The sequence below is a fragment of the Coregonus lavaretus genome (genome assembly GCF_964263955.1).
Source record: "Coregonus lavaretus genome assembly, chromosome: 17".
Taxonomy (NCBI): Eukaryota; Metazoa; Chordata; class Actinopteri; order Salmoniformes; family Salmonidae; genus Coregonus; species Coregonus lavaretus.
Genome location: NC_140004.1, coordinates 43,617,178 through 43,630,827, shown reverse-complemented (window position 1 = coordinate 43,630,827; position 13,650 = coordinate 43,617,178). Strand labels below are relative to the sequence as shown.

General features: G+C 43.2%; 1 protein-coding gene across 1 annotated transcript in view; it reads right to left on the bottom strand.

Annotated features, from left to right (window-relative positions):
- LOC311144565 (metal cation symporter ZIP14-like) overlaps positions 1 to 12,878 on the bottom strand; it is a 30,013-nt gene extending 17,135 nt beyond the window's left edge. Inside the window, exons 1-3 of the mRNA XM_084180600.1 lie at positions 12,658 to 12,878; positions 2,007 to 2,091; positions 772 to 1,108 (exon numbers count right to left, since the gene is read on the bottom strand). Coding sequence (XP_084036726.1) covers positions 772 to 1,059 — 288 coding nt within the window. The 5' untranslated portion in view covers positions 1,060 to 1,108; positions 2,007 to 2,091; positions 12,658 to 12,878. The remainder of the gene's footprint in view (positions 1 to 771; positions 1,109 to 2,006; positions 2,092 to 12,657) is intronic.
- Positions 12,879 to 13,650: the final 772 nt, after the last annotated feature.

The window sequence follows — 13,650 nt, the reverse complement described above, 5'->3', positions numbered from 1 at the left end:
CAGCTCAGTGTTTCAGCTGTGGTCATTTAGCCTCCGCTGTGGTCATTTAGCTGTATACAAGCTACTGATGCGAGCCTTTGGAACATCTACATTTTATTAAAAATCAATAAAAAAAATATATATTTAAATATACACCATCACAATAAATCCATTACTTATTTTAGTCAGGTCTAAAGAAACACTATTGATATGAATAAAATGTATGCCAACTAGTTGAAAGACCACATTTGGAATCTGGCTAATGATTAGCCCAATAGGGTAATCATTTTAGTAATAGCCTATTTATTTATAGCCAATATGCTGCATCAGTTGGGCTGATAATGCTTATTGCTAATAGCATACCTGATAATATGGACCATGCATACATAGCTAGGTTGTATGCATGGTCCAATATGTTAAAAATAATTAACAAATAATAACTGTACCAATATGTTGTTATTTGGCTCATATCTGGAGGTGGAAATTATATTTTAGATGGTGTCAGCATAATTGTATTTTCATTCATGTTGGAATAGAATGTCCTTTTAAAAAGTAACCAAAACTGAGATTCTTAGTCCTTCTACATAAAAATTATCCGGGGGGACACGGACCCGCAAAACGGGGGGGGGGGTGCACCATTCAACCCCCCCTCCACAAGCCATTTTCTTTCTCCAGAGGAAACACTGTCCCAGCTATTTGGGTGAAAGTGGAAGCAAGACGGACTGGATATAGGGATGTCACTTATTTTAATTTTACAAAAACAGATATAAATATGTATATAAATATACATACTTTGGACAGGTTGACTCTGGGCGGCGGCGGTGGAGCTGTCCCCTGTGCTACGGTGGCGTTGTCCCCCTGGCCAGGTGCACTGAGTCGGGCCAGCAGAGAGCGGAGCTGGGGGACAGAGATGGTGGCATTGTCCCCATATCGCTCCAGCAGGTCCTGCAGCACCTGGGCCGGAGAAGCCTGGTCTTCTCCTAGTGCTCTCCCCAGGGGACACAGCAGCAGGGCCAGGGCCAGGAAGACCGTCAGCTGGGCCACACAGACAGAGCAGCCATGGACGGGACTCTGGGTCATGATGATGATGATGATGATGATGACGACCCTTCCACTGGCTGGGTTACGGCTGGGGAACAGGAAGAGAGCAAAGTGGGTTAGTTAGCAGCTCTGGCTGAGGGGAGGCGAGGTCACTGAGGTGGGTTGGTAGGTAGGTCTAGCTGAGGAGAGGTCACTAAGGTGGGTTGCTTAGGTAGGTCTGGCTGAGGAGAGGAGAGAGCCAAGGTGGGTTAGTTAGTAGGCCAACACAGTGGGTTCTGGCTGGGGAGAGGAGAGGTCATAGAGTGGGGTAAGTAGGCAAAGAGTGAGTGGTTCCCAAACATTTTTGTGCAGCCAGCAGGCCACACACACACACCAAGTTTCATTGTCTTACACCTGGTAGAATGAACAGAGGAGTGGGCAGGGAAAATCGATCCCCAGCACCTCAGCCCAAACTGATCTCGCATAACGGTAGCCCTTACACGAGAGGAAGTTGGGGAACCTACAATGATGCACATTTGTGCATGGGGGGCCTTGGGAGCCTTGTCTAAAAGGAAAAAGTCAGTCTAACCCACACAAAGGACCAATTCAGTCAACACTCCACAGTCTAACCCACACACAGAGGACCAATTCAGTCAACACTCCACAGTCTAACCCACACACAGAGGACCAATTCAGTCAACACGCCAGAATCTAACCCACACACAGAGGACCAATTCAGTCAACACTCCAGAGTCTAACCCACACACAGAGGACCAATTCAGTCAACACTCCAGAGTCTAACCCACACACAGAGGACCAATTCAGTCAACACTCCAGAATCTAACCCACACACAGTGGACCAATTCAGTCAACACTCCAGACATCAATAATCCATATCACATCATGGCAGTTGACTAACTGAGGTAAGGGAGGGAGGCGAAATAAATGCAGAGTAAACTGTTCAGAACAACATTTCCATTCATTGCCTTGCAGTATGAAGGACTTACCTCTTCCAACCTCTGCGTGGTGTGGCTTTTACGTAGAGCCCTTGGTGCAGAGTGGAGCTCTTAGGTCTTCAGTCAGGCTTGGGCGCTACAGAGAAGAGATCCTGTGGTGAGAATATAAACAAAACCCCCTAGAACAGCGTAGCAGCCAGTCACCACGGAAACACAACTTGTATCCCCCACTTGCCTCACACTAGAGTGTAGCAGCCAGTGAGAAATCAAACAAGATGCCACAAACCCACAACCGTCATTGTAAGAACTGCAGTGACATTGTTTGTGGATTCCGGTTTAGTTTGATATGCTTTATAAAGTTCCGTGCCATTATTTTATATTATATGATTTTATAGTAAGAAGAAGTTTAATTGAACTCAGCTGAATAAAATAGAAAGGATATTTTTCCCCATTCTGGAGCAAGTGCGCATATGAAGTGGCTACTGTTTGTTGTAAAAGCGATCATTTGAAACAGATCCTATAAACTAGATTTAGAGTTATTTGGCAACTTTAGTTGTGAATGATACAATCTTTATAATCAAAACATATGGGCTGCATGATGCGACTACAGGCTATTGAGTTGAGAAAGTCGCAAAAAAAAGCTTGCTCTCGGTTCCTTGCCTCAGGCTGCACAGCTGTTCTCTCATCAAATGATCACATTTTAAACCCATCAGACTATTCTCAATGTAATCTTGACTTTATTAATATGTTAAATTAGTTTAGATTTAGAACGGCCCATTATCAAATGGACAGGATCAGGGGGGGAAAAAAAATACATGTAATCCGTATGTACTACAATAGCGAATGGAGGCTTTCCAGTCAGTTCATTTTGTAGACTACTTCGATTTTATAGCGGAGCCTGTGCTTAATATGAGCAGCTGAGAAAGAAATATAAGAGCACTTATTTCACTCCAAACATCAACCACTGTTTCAGGGTGATATTCCACCCAAACTCCGTATGTCATGGGCTCCCCAACCCTGTCCCTGCAGCTACCCAGTACTTCATTTGGGAAACCAAGTGAAATCTGTTCTGGACCATCGATAGTAACGTTTTCACAACTAAACATATTTCACTAAACTGTTGACAGCCCATCTGCACACTCGAGAAAGGAATAAAGGAGAGAGAGGAGGAGATGGGAACGCACGGTGATGAGATATTCTGTATAGCTAAAAAGGTAAAGTGTCACTCAATTAATTATGAAAATATATATTTTTTAATCCTATTACTTGGTTTTTCCAAATCAAATACAAATTCACTATAATTGCTGACTAACTGTAAGCCGCCCTGCACAATCAATGAACCAACAGCATCGCCTAGGCCTATACGTTCTCTCCCAGACTCTTGGATAGAAATGTTGGAGCGTAGCTAACCACTCCATCCAGTATGCATAATAATACAGTCCACACTAAGGTGATAACTCAAATGTGTTTAATTTTGGAGTATAGGCTAGACCAATTATGTACCAAAGACATCTTAAATCAGTTTTGTTTTATGTTTTTCTGCCAGTGCGTAATATGTGGTAGGCTATGTATTGTATAACAGCAAAATCATTTTAATTCAGGTTTTTCCAGGCTTGGGCCCATAAGCCTATGCACATCCCACAGGGGTATGAAAGAAAAAAATGTGTGTATGCACTCACTAACTGTAAGTCGATCTGGATAAGAGCATCTGCTAAATGACAAAAAAAATAAAAAAAAATAATATAATATAATATATATATATATATAAGCTCTAGATGCGTATGGTTGTTCTGAAAAAGTGCTGTCCATTTCATTGTGTTAAGCTTTGAAACAACATCCACAATGACCATGTTTTCCACTCAGTTTCAACCTGCTGTTGAACTTCTTTCTTCAAATTGATCATCGCAGTGAGGTGAGTTTTAAAAGCATGATACTGTGTTTGATGTGATTTTAGATTGCATTTGCATTGATGTCAGAGTGGTTAGAGGGACAATAGAGCCCTGAGTACCAGGTCATTAGGACCTGATGGTCGTTAGCAAGTTGGGTGCTACCAAAGCATGCCCAGAGTGCAAAACAGGAGATTACCGTGACTCATTGGTCACGTGGAATTTTACTGCGGTCATGACTAATGGCCTGCCAGTGTGGCGGTAATACGGTCACCGCAACAGTCCTAGTTGCACTCCCTTTTGCCCTCAGAACAGCCTCAATTCGTCAGGGCATGGACTCTACAAGGTGTCAAAAGCGTTCCACAGGGATGCTGGCCCATGTTGACCCCAATGCTTCCCACAGTTGTGTTAAATTTGCTGGATGTCCTTTGGGTGGTGGACCATTCTTGATACACACGGGAAACTGTTGAGCGTGAAACACGCAGCTGTTTGAAAAGATTGCCTGAAATTTCAGCCCGTTTTGGTGGGATGGAGTTTCGGCCTGCCTGGTGACAGCACCAGGCGGTAAATTAGTTAATAGACCAATAAGGAAAAAAATGATCTGCCAATAACAGCTCGTTTTCAGTTTTCCCCTTCCCAACTCAGACCACTGCCAGACAGTCCTAGCAAAATTCTTGCTTGGGAAATTGCTCTCTGCTAAGAAGAATATTTTTGTTTATTTTTTTAACCATTTTAATTGAAAACACAGTAAGGTACTTGATCGTTACCCAGAAATGATTTGATATTGAGATAAAAACAGATGCACTGGACCTTTCAATACTGTGGTCCAAAAATTAAAGGAATGGATAGAAAACCCCCATAATCCCGTGCAGGGCTGACTCAGTTCTCAGAGTGATAATAGTGAGAAGGTTCACAAGGCCCAGGCATCTGTCTTAGAGTCCAGAGGCTATTTCTAGACCACATATAGATAAGGTGGTGGGATCAGTCAGTCTGCTCTGCACGTCTGCCAGGACCCTGGTTTCTGACCCGCGTGTTGGCTGTGCTGCTGCATAGAGAAACTACGGTTTGGGACTATGATGTAAAAGACTACACATATTTAGGTTATTACATACAGTACTTGACATGGATGGAGACAGAATAGACTGGAAACCACTAGGCTACGTGGATGGAATACCAAAACACTAGTCACATCCACCTACCGTGGGGTGCAATGGCGCAGTCTCCGGCCGAACATTTTAGAGGCTCTCCTCTTGGCCGCACACACAACATGTTGCTATTTTAAAATGTAATATCCGGCAATTTCTAGACATTTTGCCAATGGTGTGAAGAGAACATTTTACAGTTTTAAAGCTGGTTTCCTACAACTCTACACATTTTGCTATGGCTTTATGCTATCTCCCTGACTCTAGTCTTTCATCTTGTGGTTGTTAGTTCTCAGAGAAGATATTATTTAAAAATATGCAGCTCTGTTTTCGACATACTTTACATCTGGTTTTAGTCGTTTAAGTTTAAACTGAAAACGTTTTATTATCCAGAAATAATGGATAACGGTAAAGAGCTAAGAAGCTATTTGTTTCTTTTTGACCATTTAAATTTAAAAACAAATCACAGTAAGGTACTTGTAACCCAGCAATGATTTGATATTGAGATAAAAACCGCTGCATTGCACCTTTAACTAGCGTGCGACAGCACACACAGTTCTGGGACCAGGCTTAACGACCTTTATCTGCAGAGTCAGCAGGAAACTCCTGATAGGACGCCAAGAATCAGGGAAAGCGTAAGACAATCAGTAGGAAACTCAGTGCAGTAATACTTTAATAACCTCAAAAAAGGGACTGGTGTTCTCTTTTATCACCGTCTGTCTGTAACACAACACTGTCCCAAGCCTGCTAGAGGTTATTCAATGGAATGCAGGCTATCACAACACACCGACAGGAAAAGCCAATGGAAGGAAGTGAGATGGGGTTACAGTTAGACACTACAGCAACTTAAAAACGAGCTTGGCGTTTATGCACGCAATGTGCACAAGGATGACTTTCTCTAACCAGCGACAAGTTGTGCCATAAAGCCATATATGCTACACATCATTGCATAAACCATATCTTTATGAGAGAAAGTCAATCATTGTGACGGCGCTACTCTTTTGACTAGACACTTCGCATCTTCTTGCAAGTGTGAAGTCAGCCTTGCACAGACAACCCACATTCAGCTAGTGTAAGAAGTTGGCGCCTGGCCTCCATAATAAAAGTTAATCAAAGCAATTTGATGACTGTAAAAAAAAGAACAGTGATGGTGGAACACTTAAAAGTCTGTTTAAGGTGTGTGTATAAAGTTTCCTCAAAATCGGCTGAAAGCAGCACTATCCTGAAGACGTAATTCTAGACACACAGCAGAAATGATACACTACCAGCAGCCCACTTAACCAGAGTTCTCAGCCTACTTTAGAAACCTTTGTAATATTCTGTCTCCGACAAAATCACAGTGCCCCCGAACTCCACATAGCCTAACAAGCACCAAACTCTGTACAGGTTGAAAATCAAAAGTAACTTGCCAGCTTCAGAAGATCTTTTCTCGTGAGAAGAAACGTTGATAAAAGCTGAAGCTTTCACCTCAGAAACAGGTTGCACTTCTTCAAGAAGCTTTGACTGACAAGACTATCTTATAGTGTAGGGGGAGATTGGGGGAGGGGGGGGGGGGTGTAAACCATATAGAGGGGAGATGGGGGAGAAAGCACACAACCCTAACATTATGTGGGAACGTAATTATAGAGTTCAGTAAAAATCTCAGGACAGGTGATGTTATTAACCACTGACAGAGCATTTACTAGATCAGGGAGACTCAGAAAACACACACACAGTCACCAGTCAAACAGACCTCAGAATGAGCGCACAGGAGTGGCAGAACACAAAGTCATCATGAGAAATGCCATTACAATGTATAGAGCATTCTATGTATTCATTATATGGGCGGGAATACTAATCCATCCATGAATAGAATTCCTCACAGAAGTAAAAAAATAAGTTATGCAAGCTTCTACAACAGCTTCTGGCAAGATCATTTACAAAGACCGTGTGCTTCTTTGCTCCTCCTTTGATAAACTGTAATGTTAACTTTAGGCATAGGAATTAGTTACATTGAAACAATAGCTATTGAAGACAGCAAAGTGGTTTGATGAATGACACGAGATAGCTGCAATCAACCCTCTTTAGTTCTAGATAAGACGTCTACAGCACTCTCTCTCTCTCTCTCTCTCTCTCTCTCACCCTCCTCCTTGATCAAACACTTTTACTAATCAGCGCAGCGGTCATATCAAAGTAATATACAGAGTAACAAGCATTATCTTACGCGCACACCCCCCCCCCCACCCCCACATTTAGCTACTGTTGACCTGGCTAGACTAACCCAGATTAGTTAGGGGATTAAATAACTAACGTTAACTAGTAGATAGTAAAGCTAGCTAGCTGGTTACATATATTTCTAGCTAACTAGCTTGTGATGCGTAGATGAGGTTGATGCAGCTCCTCGAGTTCATAGCTGGAGAGTCGAGACCCAACCAGTGTGATAGTTAGCAGCTAGCTAACCCATTCATACACGCTAACAACCTTTAGTGCCTATTGATGATAGGATCTTCTGGCCGGGGAGATTTTGTTAAGACATACTGCAGTACTTTGGCGCTTAGAAAGTATTCTATAAAACAACCCGCTTTGGGCTGGATGTGTCAAAGTGTAGTTCCTTCACCCCTTTTTGACTTTTTCCACATTTTGTTGTGCAAGAATTTAAAATGGATTAAATTGAGATTATGTCACTGGCCTATACAGAATAGCCCAAAATGTCAGTGGAATTATGTTTATAGAAATTTCTACTAATGAAAAGCTGAAATGTCTTAAGTCAATAAGTATTCATTCCCTTTTGTTATGGCAAACCTAAATAAGTTCAGGAGCAAAACATTTGGTTAAACCCCCAAGGTCGATATAAATATGACAGAGCTAGAGCTGCGTTTGTTAGACCATGAGACATCACGAAAATTGGTCTTCTCACAAAATCGTCTGTAGCGTCCGAACGGTTTGCCCTACAAACTAATATGACCCCTCTCTGGAAAGATGAGACTCTCACGAACATGTCAGTGTTTTGCTGTAGGACACCCACAGGACTCACAAGACTCATCTGAAGGTCCCCCTGTACAAGTCAAAAAAATTAATGGAAGTATATTGAACAAAACTATAAAACACAACATGCAATAATTGCAATATAAGGAAATTAGTCCATTTAAATAAATAAATTGGGCCCTAATCTATGGACAACCTATAGGAGGGTAGATCTCCAGGAAGCGGGTTGGAGAGCCCTGCCCTATAGGGTTAGGGTCACCATACTGCCATATTTCCATGTTACAGTGCTTGTTTATAGAAAACAGACGTAAAACATTGGCGTACCTTTACCATGGTTATCCCATGGATATTCAGTCTGAAATAAGTTTGCCTAAAAACAATGCAAGAGTCTCTACAACCCAGAATGTTTAATAAAATATTTACACTTATATTAACGGTTGCACAGTGCATTCAGAAAATATTCAGACCCCTTGTCTTTTTCCACATTTTCTTACGTAACAGCCTTATTCTAAAATTGATTAAATTGGGGTTTTTTTTCTCATCAATCTACACACAATACACCATAATGACAAGGCACAAACTGGTTTTTAGAAATGTTAGCAAATTTATAAAAAATTAAAAAACTGAAATAGCACATTTACGTAAGTATTCAGACCCTTTACTCAGTAATTTGTTGAAGCACCTTTGGCAGCGGTTACAGCCTCGAGTCTTCTTGGGTATGACGCTACAAGCTTGGCACACCGGTATTTGGGGAGTCTCTCCCATTCTTCTCTGCAGATCCTCTCAAGCTGTCAGGTTGGATGGGGAGCGTCACTGCACAGCTATTTTCACGTCTCTCCAGATGTTCGAACGGGTTCAAGTCCAGGTTCTGGCTGGGCCACTCAAGGACATTCAGAGACTTGTCCCGAAGCCACTCCTGCGTTGTCTTGGTTGTGTGCTTACAGTCGTTGTCCTGTTGGAAGGTGAACCTTCGCCCCAGTCTGAGGTCCTGAGCGCTCTGGAGCAGGTCTTCATCAAGGAGCTCTCTGTACTTTGCTCCATTAATCTTTCCCTCGATCCTGACTAGTCTCCCAGTCCCTGCCGCTGAAAAACATCCCCACAGCATGATGCTGCCACCACCATGCTTCACCGTAAGGATGGTGCCAGGTTTCCTCCAGACGTGATGCTTGGCATTCAGGCCAAAGAGTTCAATGTAGTTTCTCATGGTCAGAGTCCTTTACCTGCATTTTGGCAAACTCCAAGCGGGCTGTCATGTGTCTTTTACAGAGGAGTGGCTTCCGCCTGGCCAATCTACCATAATGGCCTGATTGGTGGAGTGCTGCAGAGATGGTTGTCCTTCTGGAAGGTTCTCCCATCTCCACAGAGGAACTCTAGACCTCTGTCAGAGTGACCATCGGGTTCTTGGTCACCAACCTGACCAAGGCTCTTCTCCCCCGATTGCTCAGTTTGGCTGGGGGGCCCGCTCTAGGAAGAGTCTTGTTGGTTCCAAACTTCTTCCATTTAAGAACGATGGAGGCCACTGTGTTCTTGGGGACCTTTAATGCGCAGAAATGTTTTGGTACCCTTCCCCAGATCTGTGCTTCGACACAATCCTGTCTCTGAGCTCTAGGGACAATTCCTTCAACCTCATGGCTTGGTTTTTGCTCTGACATGCACTGTCAACTGTTGGACCTTATATAGACAGATGTGTGCCTTTCCAAATCATGTCCAATCAATTGTATTTACCACAGGTGGACTCCAATCAAGTTGTAGAAACAGTTCAAGGATGATCGATGGAAACAGGATGCACCAGAGCTCAATTTCGAGTCTCATAGCAAAGGGTCTGAATACTTATGTAAATAAGGTATTTCTGTTGATATATTTTTAATAAATTAAGTCTAAAAACCTGTTTTTGCTGTCATTATGGGGTATTGTGTGTAGATTGATGAGGGAAAACATGTATTTAATCAACTTTAGAATAAGGCTGTAATGTAACAAAATGTGGAAAAATTCAAGGGGTCTGAGACAAAGTGGAGTCACAATTCAACGGCTCAGACACGAGACGTACGTGGCAGGGTCTACAGACAATCACGGACTACAAAAATAAAACCAGCCACGTTGCCGACACCGATATCTCGCTTCCAGACAAGCTAAACACCTTCTTCGCCCACTTTGAGGATAACACAGTGCCACTGACGAGGCCCACTACCAAGGACTGTGGCCTCTCCTTCTCCGTGGCCGACATGAGTAAGACATTTAAGCAGTTTAACCCCCGCAAGGCTGCAGGCCCAGACGGCATCCCTAGCCGCGTCCTCAGAGCATGCGCAGACCAGCTGTCTGCTGTGTTTACGGACATATTCAATCTCTCCCTTTCCCAGTCTGCTGTTCCCACATGCTTCAAGATGGCCACCATTGTTCCTGTACCCAAGAAAGCAAAGGTAACTGAACTAAATGACTATCGCCCCGTAGCACTCACCTCTGTCATCATGAAGTGTTTTGAGAGACTAGTCAAGGATCATATCACCTCTACCTTACCTGTCACCCTAGACCAACTTCAATTTGCTTACCGCCCCAATAGATCCACAGACGATGCAATTGCCATCACACTGCCCTATCCCATCTGGACAAGAGGAATACCTACGTAAGAATGCTGTTAATTGACTATAGCTCAGCATTCAACAGCATAGTACCCTGCAAGCTCATCATTAAGCTCGAGGCCCTGGGTCTGAACCCCGCCCTGTGCAACTGGGTCCTGGACTTCCTGACGGGCCGCCCCCAGTTGGTGAAGGTAGGAAACAACACATCCACTTTGCTGATCCTCAACACTGGGGCCCCAAAAGGTGCGTGCTCAGCCCCTTCATGTACTCCCTGTTCACCCATGACTGTGTGGCCAAGCACGCCTCCAACTCAATCATCAAGTTTGCAGATGACACAACAGTAATAGGCTTGATTACCAACAATGACGAGACCGCCTACAGGGAGGAGGTGAGGGCTCTGGGAGTATGGTGCCAGGAAAATAACCTCTCAACTTCAACAAAACAAAGGAGATGATCGTGGACTTCAGGAAACAGCAGAGGGTGCACCCCCCTATCCACATCGACGGGACCGCAGTGGAGAAGGTAAAAAGCTTCAAGTACCTTGGCGTCCACATCACTGACAAACAGAAATGGTCCACCCACGCAGACAGTGTGGTGAAGAAGGTGCAACAGTGCCTCTTCAACCTCAGAAGGCTGAAGAAATGTGGCTTTGCACCTAAAACCCTCACAAACTTTTACAGATGCACAATTGAGAGCATCCTGTCGGGCTGTATCACCGCCTGGTACGGCAACTGCACCGCCCACAATCGCAGGGCTCTCCAGAGGGTGGTGCGGTTTGCCGAACGCATTACCAGGGGCAAACTACCCGCCCTCCAAGACACCTACAGCACCCAATGTCACAGGAAGGCCAAAAAGATCATCAAGGACATCAACCACCCGAGCCACTGCCTGTTCACCCCGCTATCATCCAGAAGGCGAGGTCAGTACAGGTGCATCAAAGCTGGGACCGAGAGACTGAAAAACAGCTTCTATCTCAAGGCCATCAGACTGTTAAATAGCCATCACTAGCACATTAGAGCTTGCTGCTGCCTAATGAAATCACTGGCCACTTTAAGAAATTGAACACTTGTCACTTTAATAATGTTTACATATCTTGCACTACTCATCTCATATGTATATACTGTATTCTATTCTATAATATTCTACTGGATCTTAGTTCATGCCTCTCTGTCATTGCTTGTCCATATATGTATATATTCTTAAATTCCATTCCTTACTAGATTTGTGTGTATTGGGTATATGTTGTGAAATTGTTAGATATTACTTGTTAGGTATTACTGCACTGTCGGTGCTAGAAGCACAAGCATTTCGCTACACCCTCAATAACATCTGCTAAACACATGTATGTGACAAATAAAATTTGATACATTTCAACATTCTGACTTGTAATTGGGATGTTCGGGAAAGCTGAGCCTACATGTTAGAGACGAGAGTGTAAGTATTTCACTCTTGGATTCTAAAAAGAGGCAAAGTCGTACCTTTGCCAATTTGACAACAAGAGCAGGTCCTTGTTTTGTTGACCAATAAAAAGCATGTGCCATTAAAATGCAATTGTGTGTGGGCCCAATACAAAAAAATGTTTTTTGGGGGGAATATTGTGAAACACATTCCACCATTACTGTAAATATAAAGACATTTTCTGAAATTACAATCCAAAAATATTACTTTTACAGTAGCTCCTTTAACACCGGGCAAAACAGTGTACAGTAAGTGTACATTTTGCATTTGTACAATTATTTTGCTGTGATATGAAAGTAGATGGCTTTATGTTTCTTGATCTACGTTTCTTGAACCGTACCGCAATTGAGAATTGATTCACGTTTAAATGGAGTATTTGGCCGTTTTGGCCGCCAGAGCCAATTCGCATCTTAACAGAACAGGTCCGTCATAAGGAGTAACGTTAGGCTCCTTTGGTCCATTATTGAACTAGCAGCTAACGTTAGATAGCTAGCTCTGTTAGTTAGCCCATTCACAGTGAGTCGCACAATTAGCAAAGCCTATTCATACAAGAGACATGTTAACATTGATAATAGTCAGCTAAATTGTATATTCGTCAACTAGCTAGCAAGCTACCACGACAGACCAAGAAGCCAAGATGATGCATCATTAGATGACGTGATGCATGCTCACCTACCCGCTGGTGAAGATCAGCTAGCTAGCTAACTAACTCCCGCACGTGTGTGACGTCTTCCTTCCTTTGCATATATTGCAATCACTCGTCCATAAAGAAGGGCCCTTTTTCAATGCATCAAAGTTGCAACAAGGCTACAAATCTCCCTCTCTCATGCCAAGACAACGCTGGACCAGATTTGGTATTATATCTTGGCCCATTCGCTTTCTGCGTTCACGTGTGAGGCGGTGACAAGCCGTCTATCAGTGACGTCGAAAGTTAAAAGACCGCCCCCTTCGGCGCATGACATTTTGGCCCCGTTTCAATCGGTCTCAATCCGTTTATGTTTGAGCCCTCGTTCTTCCCCTCTAAAATGGTCAACAATTAAATTGTGGATAAACTATGATTTTCAGGTAATATTCTGATTAGAGCATAATAGACAGAGGATTTTTTAGCAGGCTTTGCATTTATATAGCTACTGAATAGTTTTCTAGACTTACATGTTGATGATGACGTTCCATTCATGAATGAACCAGTATTTTCTTAGGATTTAGCGCCCTCACGTGGATATAACAGATATGCCACATATACTTGTGACAGGATAGGACCCAATTTGGTCAGTGGTTCGCAGGGGACCCTAATTAATGGGGAATAATTAGGGTCCCCTGACTTGGGCCAGGGTTTTGCTTCTTTACTGCAGTTTAACTGACGCCCGGCCCAGAAAGACAATGTCCATATAGAGAAATCAGATTAGAAAATTCCTAATAAGACACTTTAGTCATCACCTTTGTGCACAAAACATCCATTCAATTATTCAAATAATTGTGTATAGGCTGTGTGTGTTTAGGCTGTGCGGTGTATAAGGCTGTGGCGGTGTCATTGCTCTCCTAGTCATTTGTTTGAGGCTTTTGAGAGCCGTTTGAAAACCATGCTGTCCTGATTGTTTAGGGTGCTAGAAGGTATGTTTGTTTAACCCTCCCGTTGTCCTAGGGTCAAAATGACCCGCCACTGTGTTGA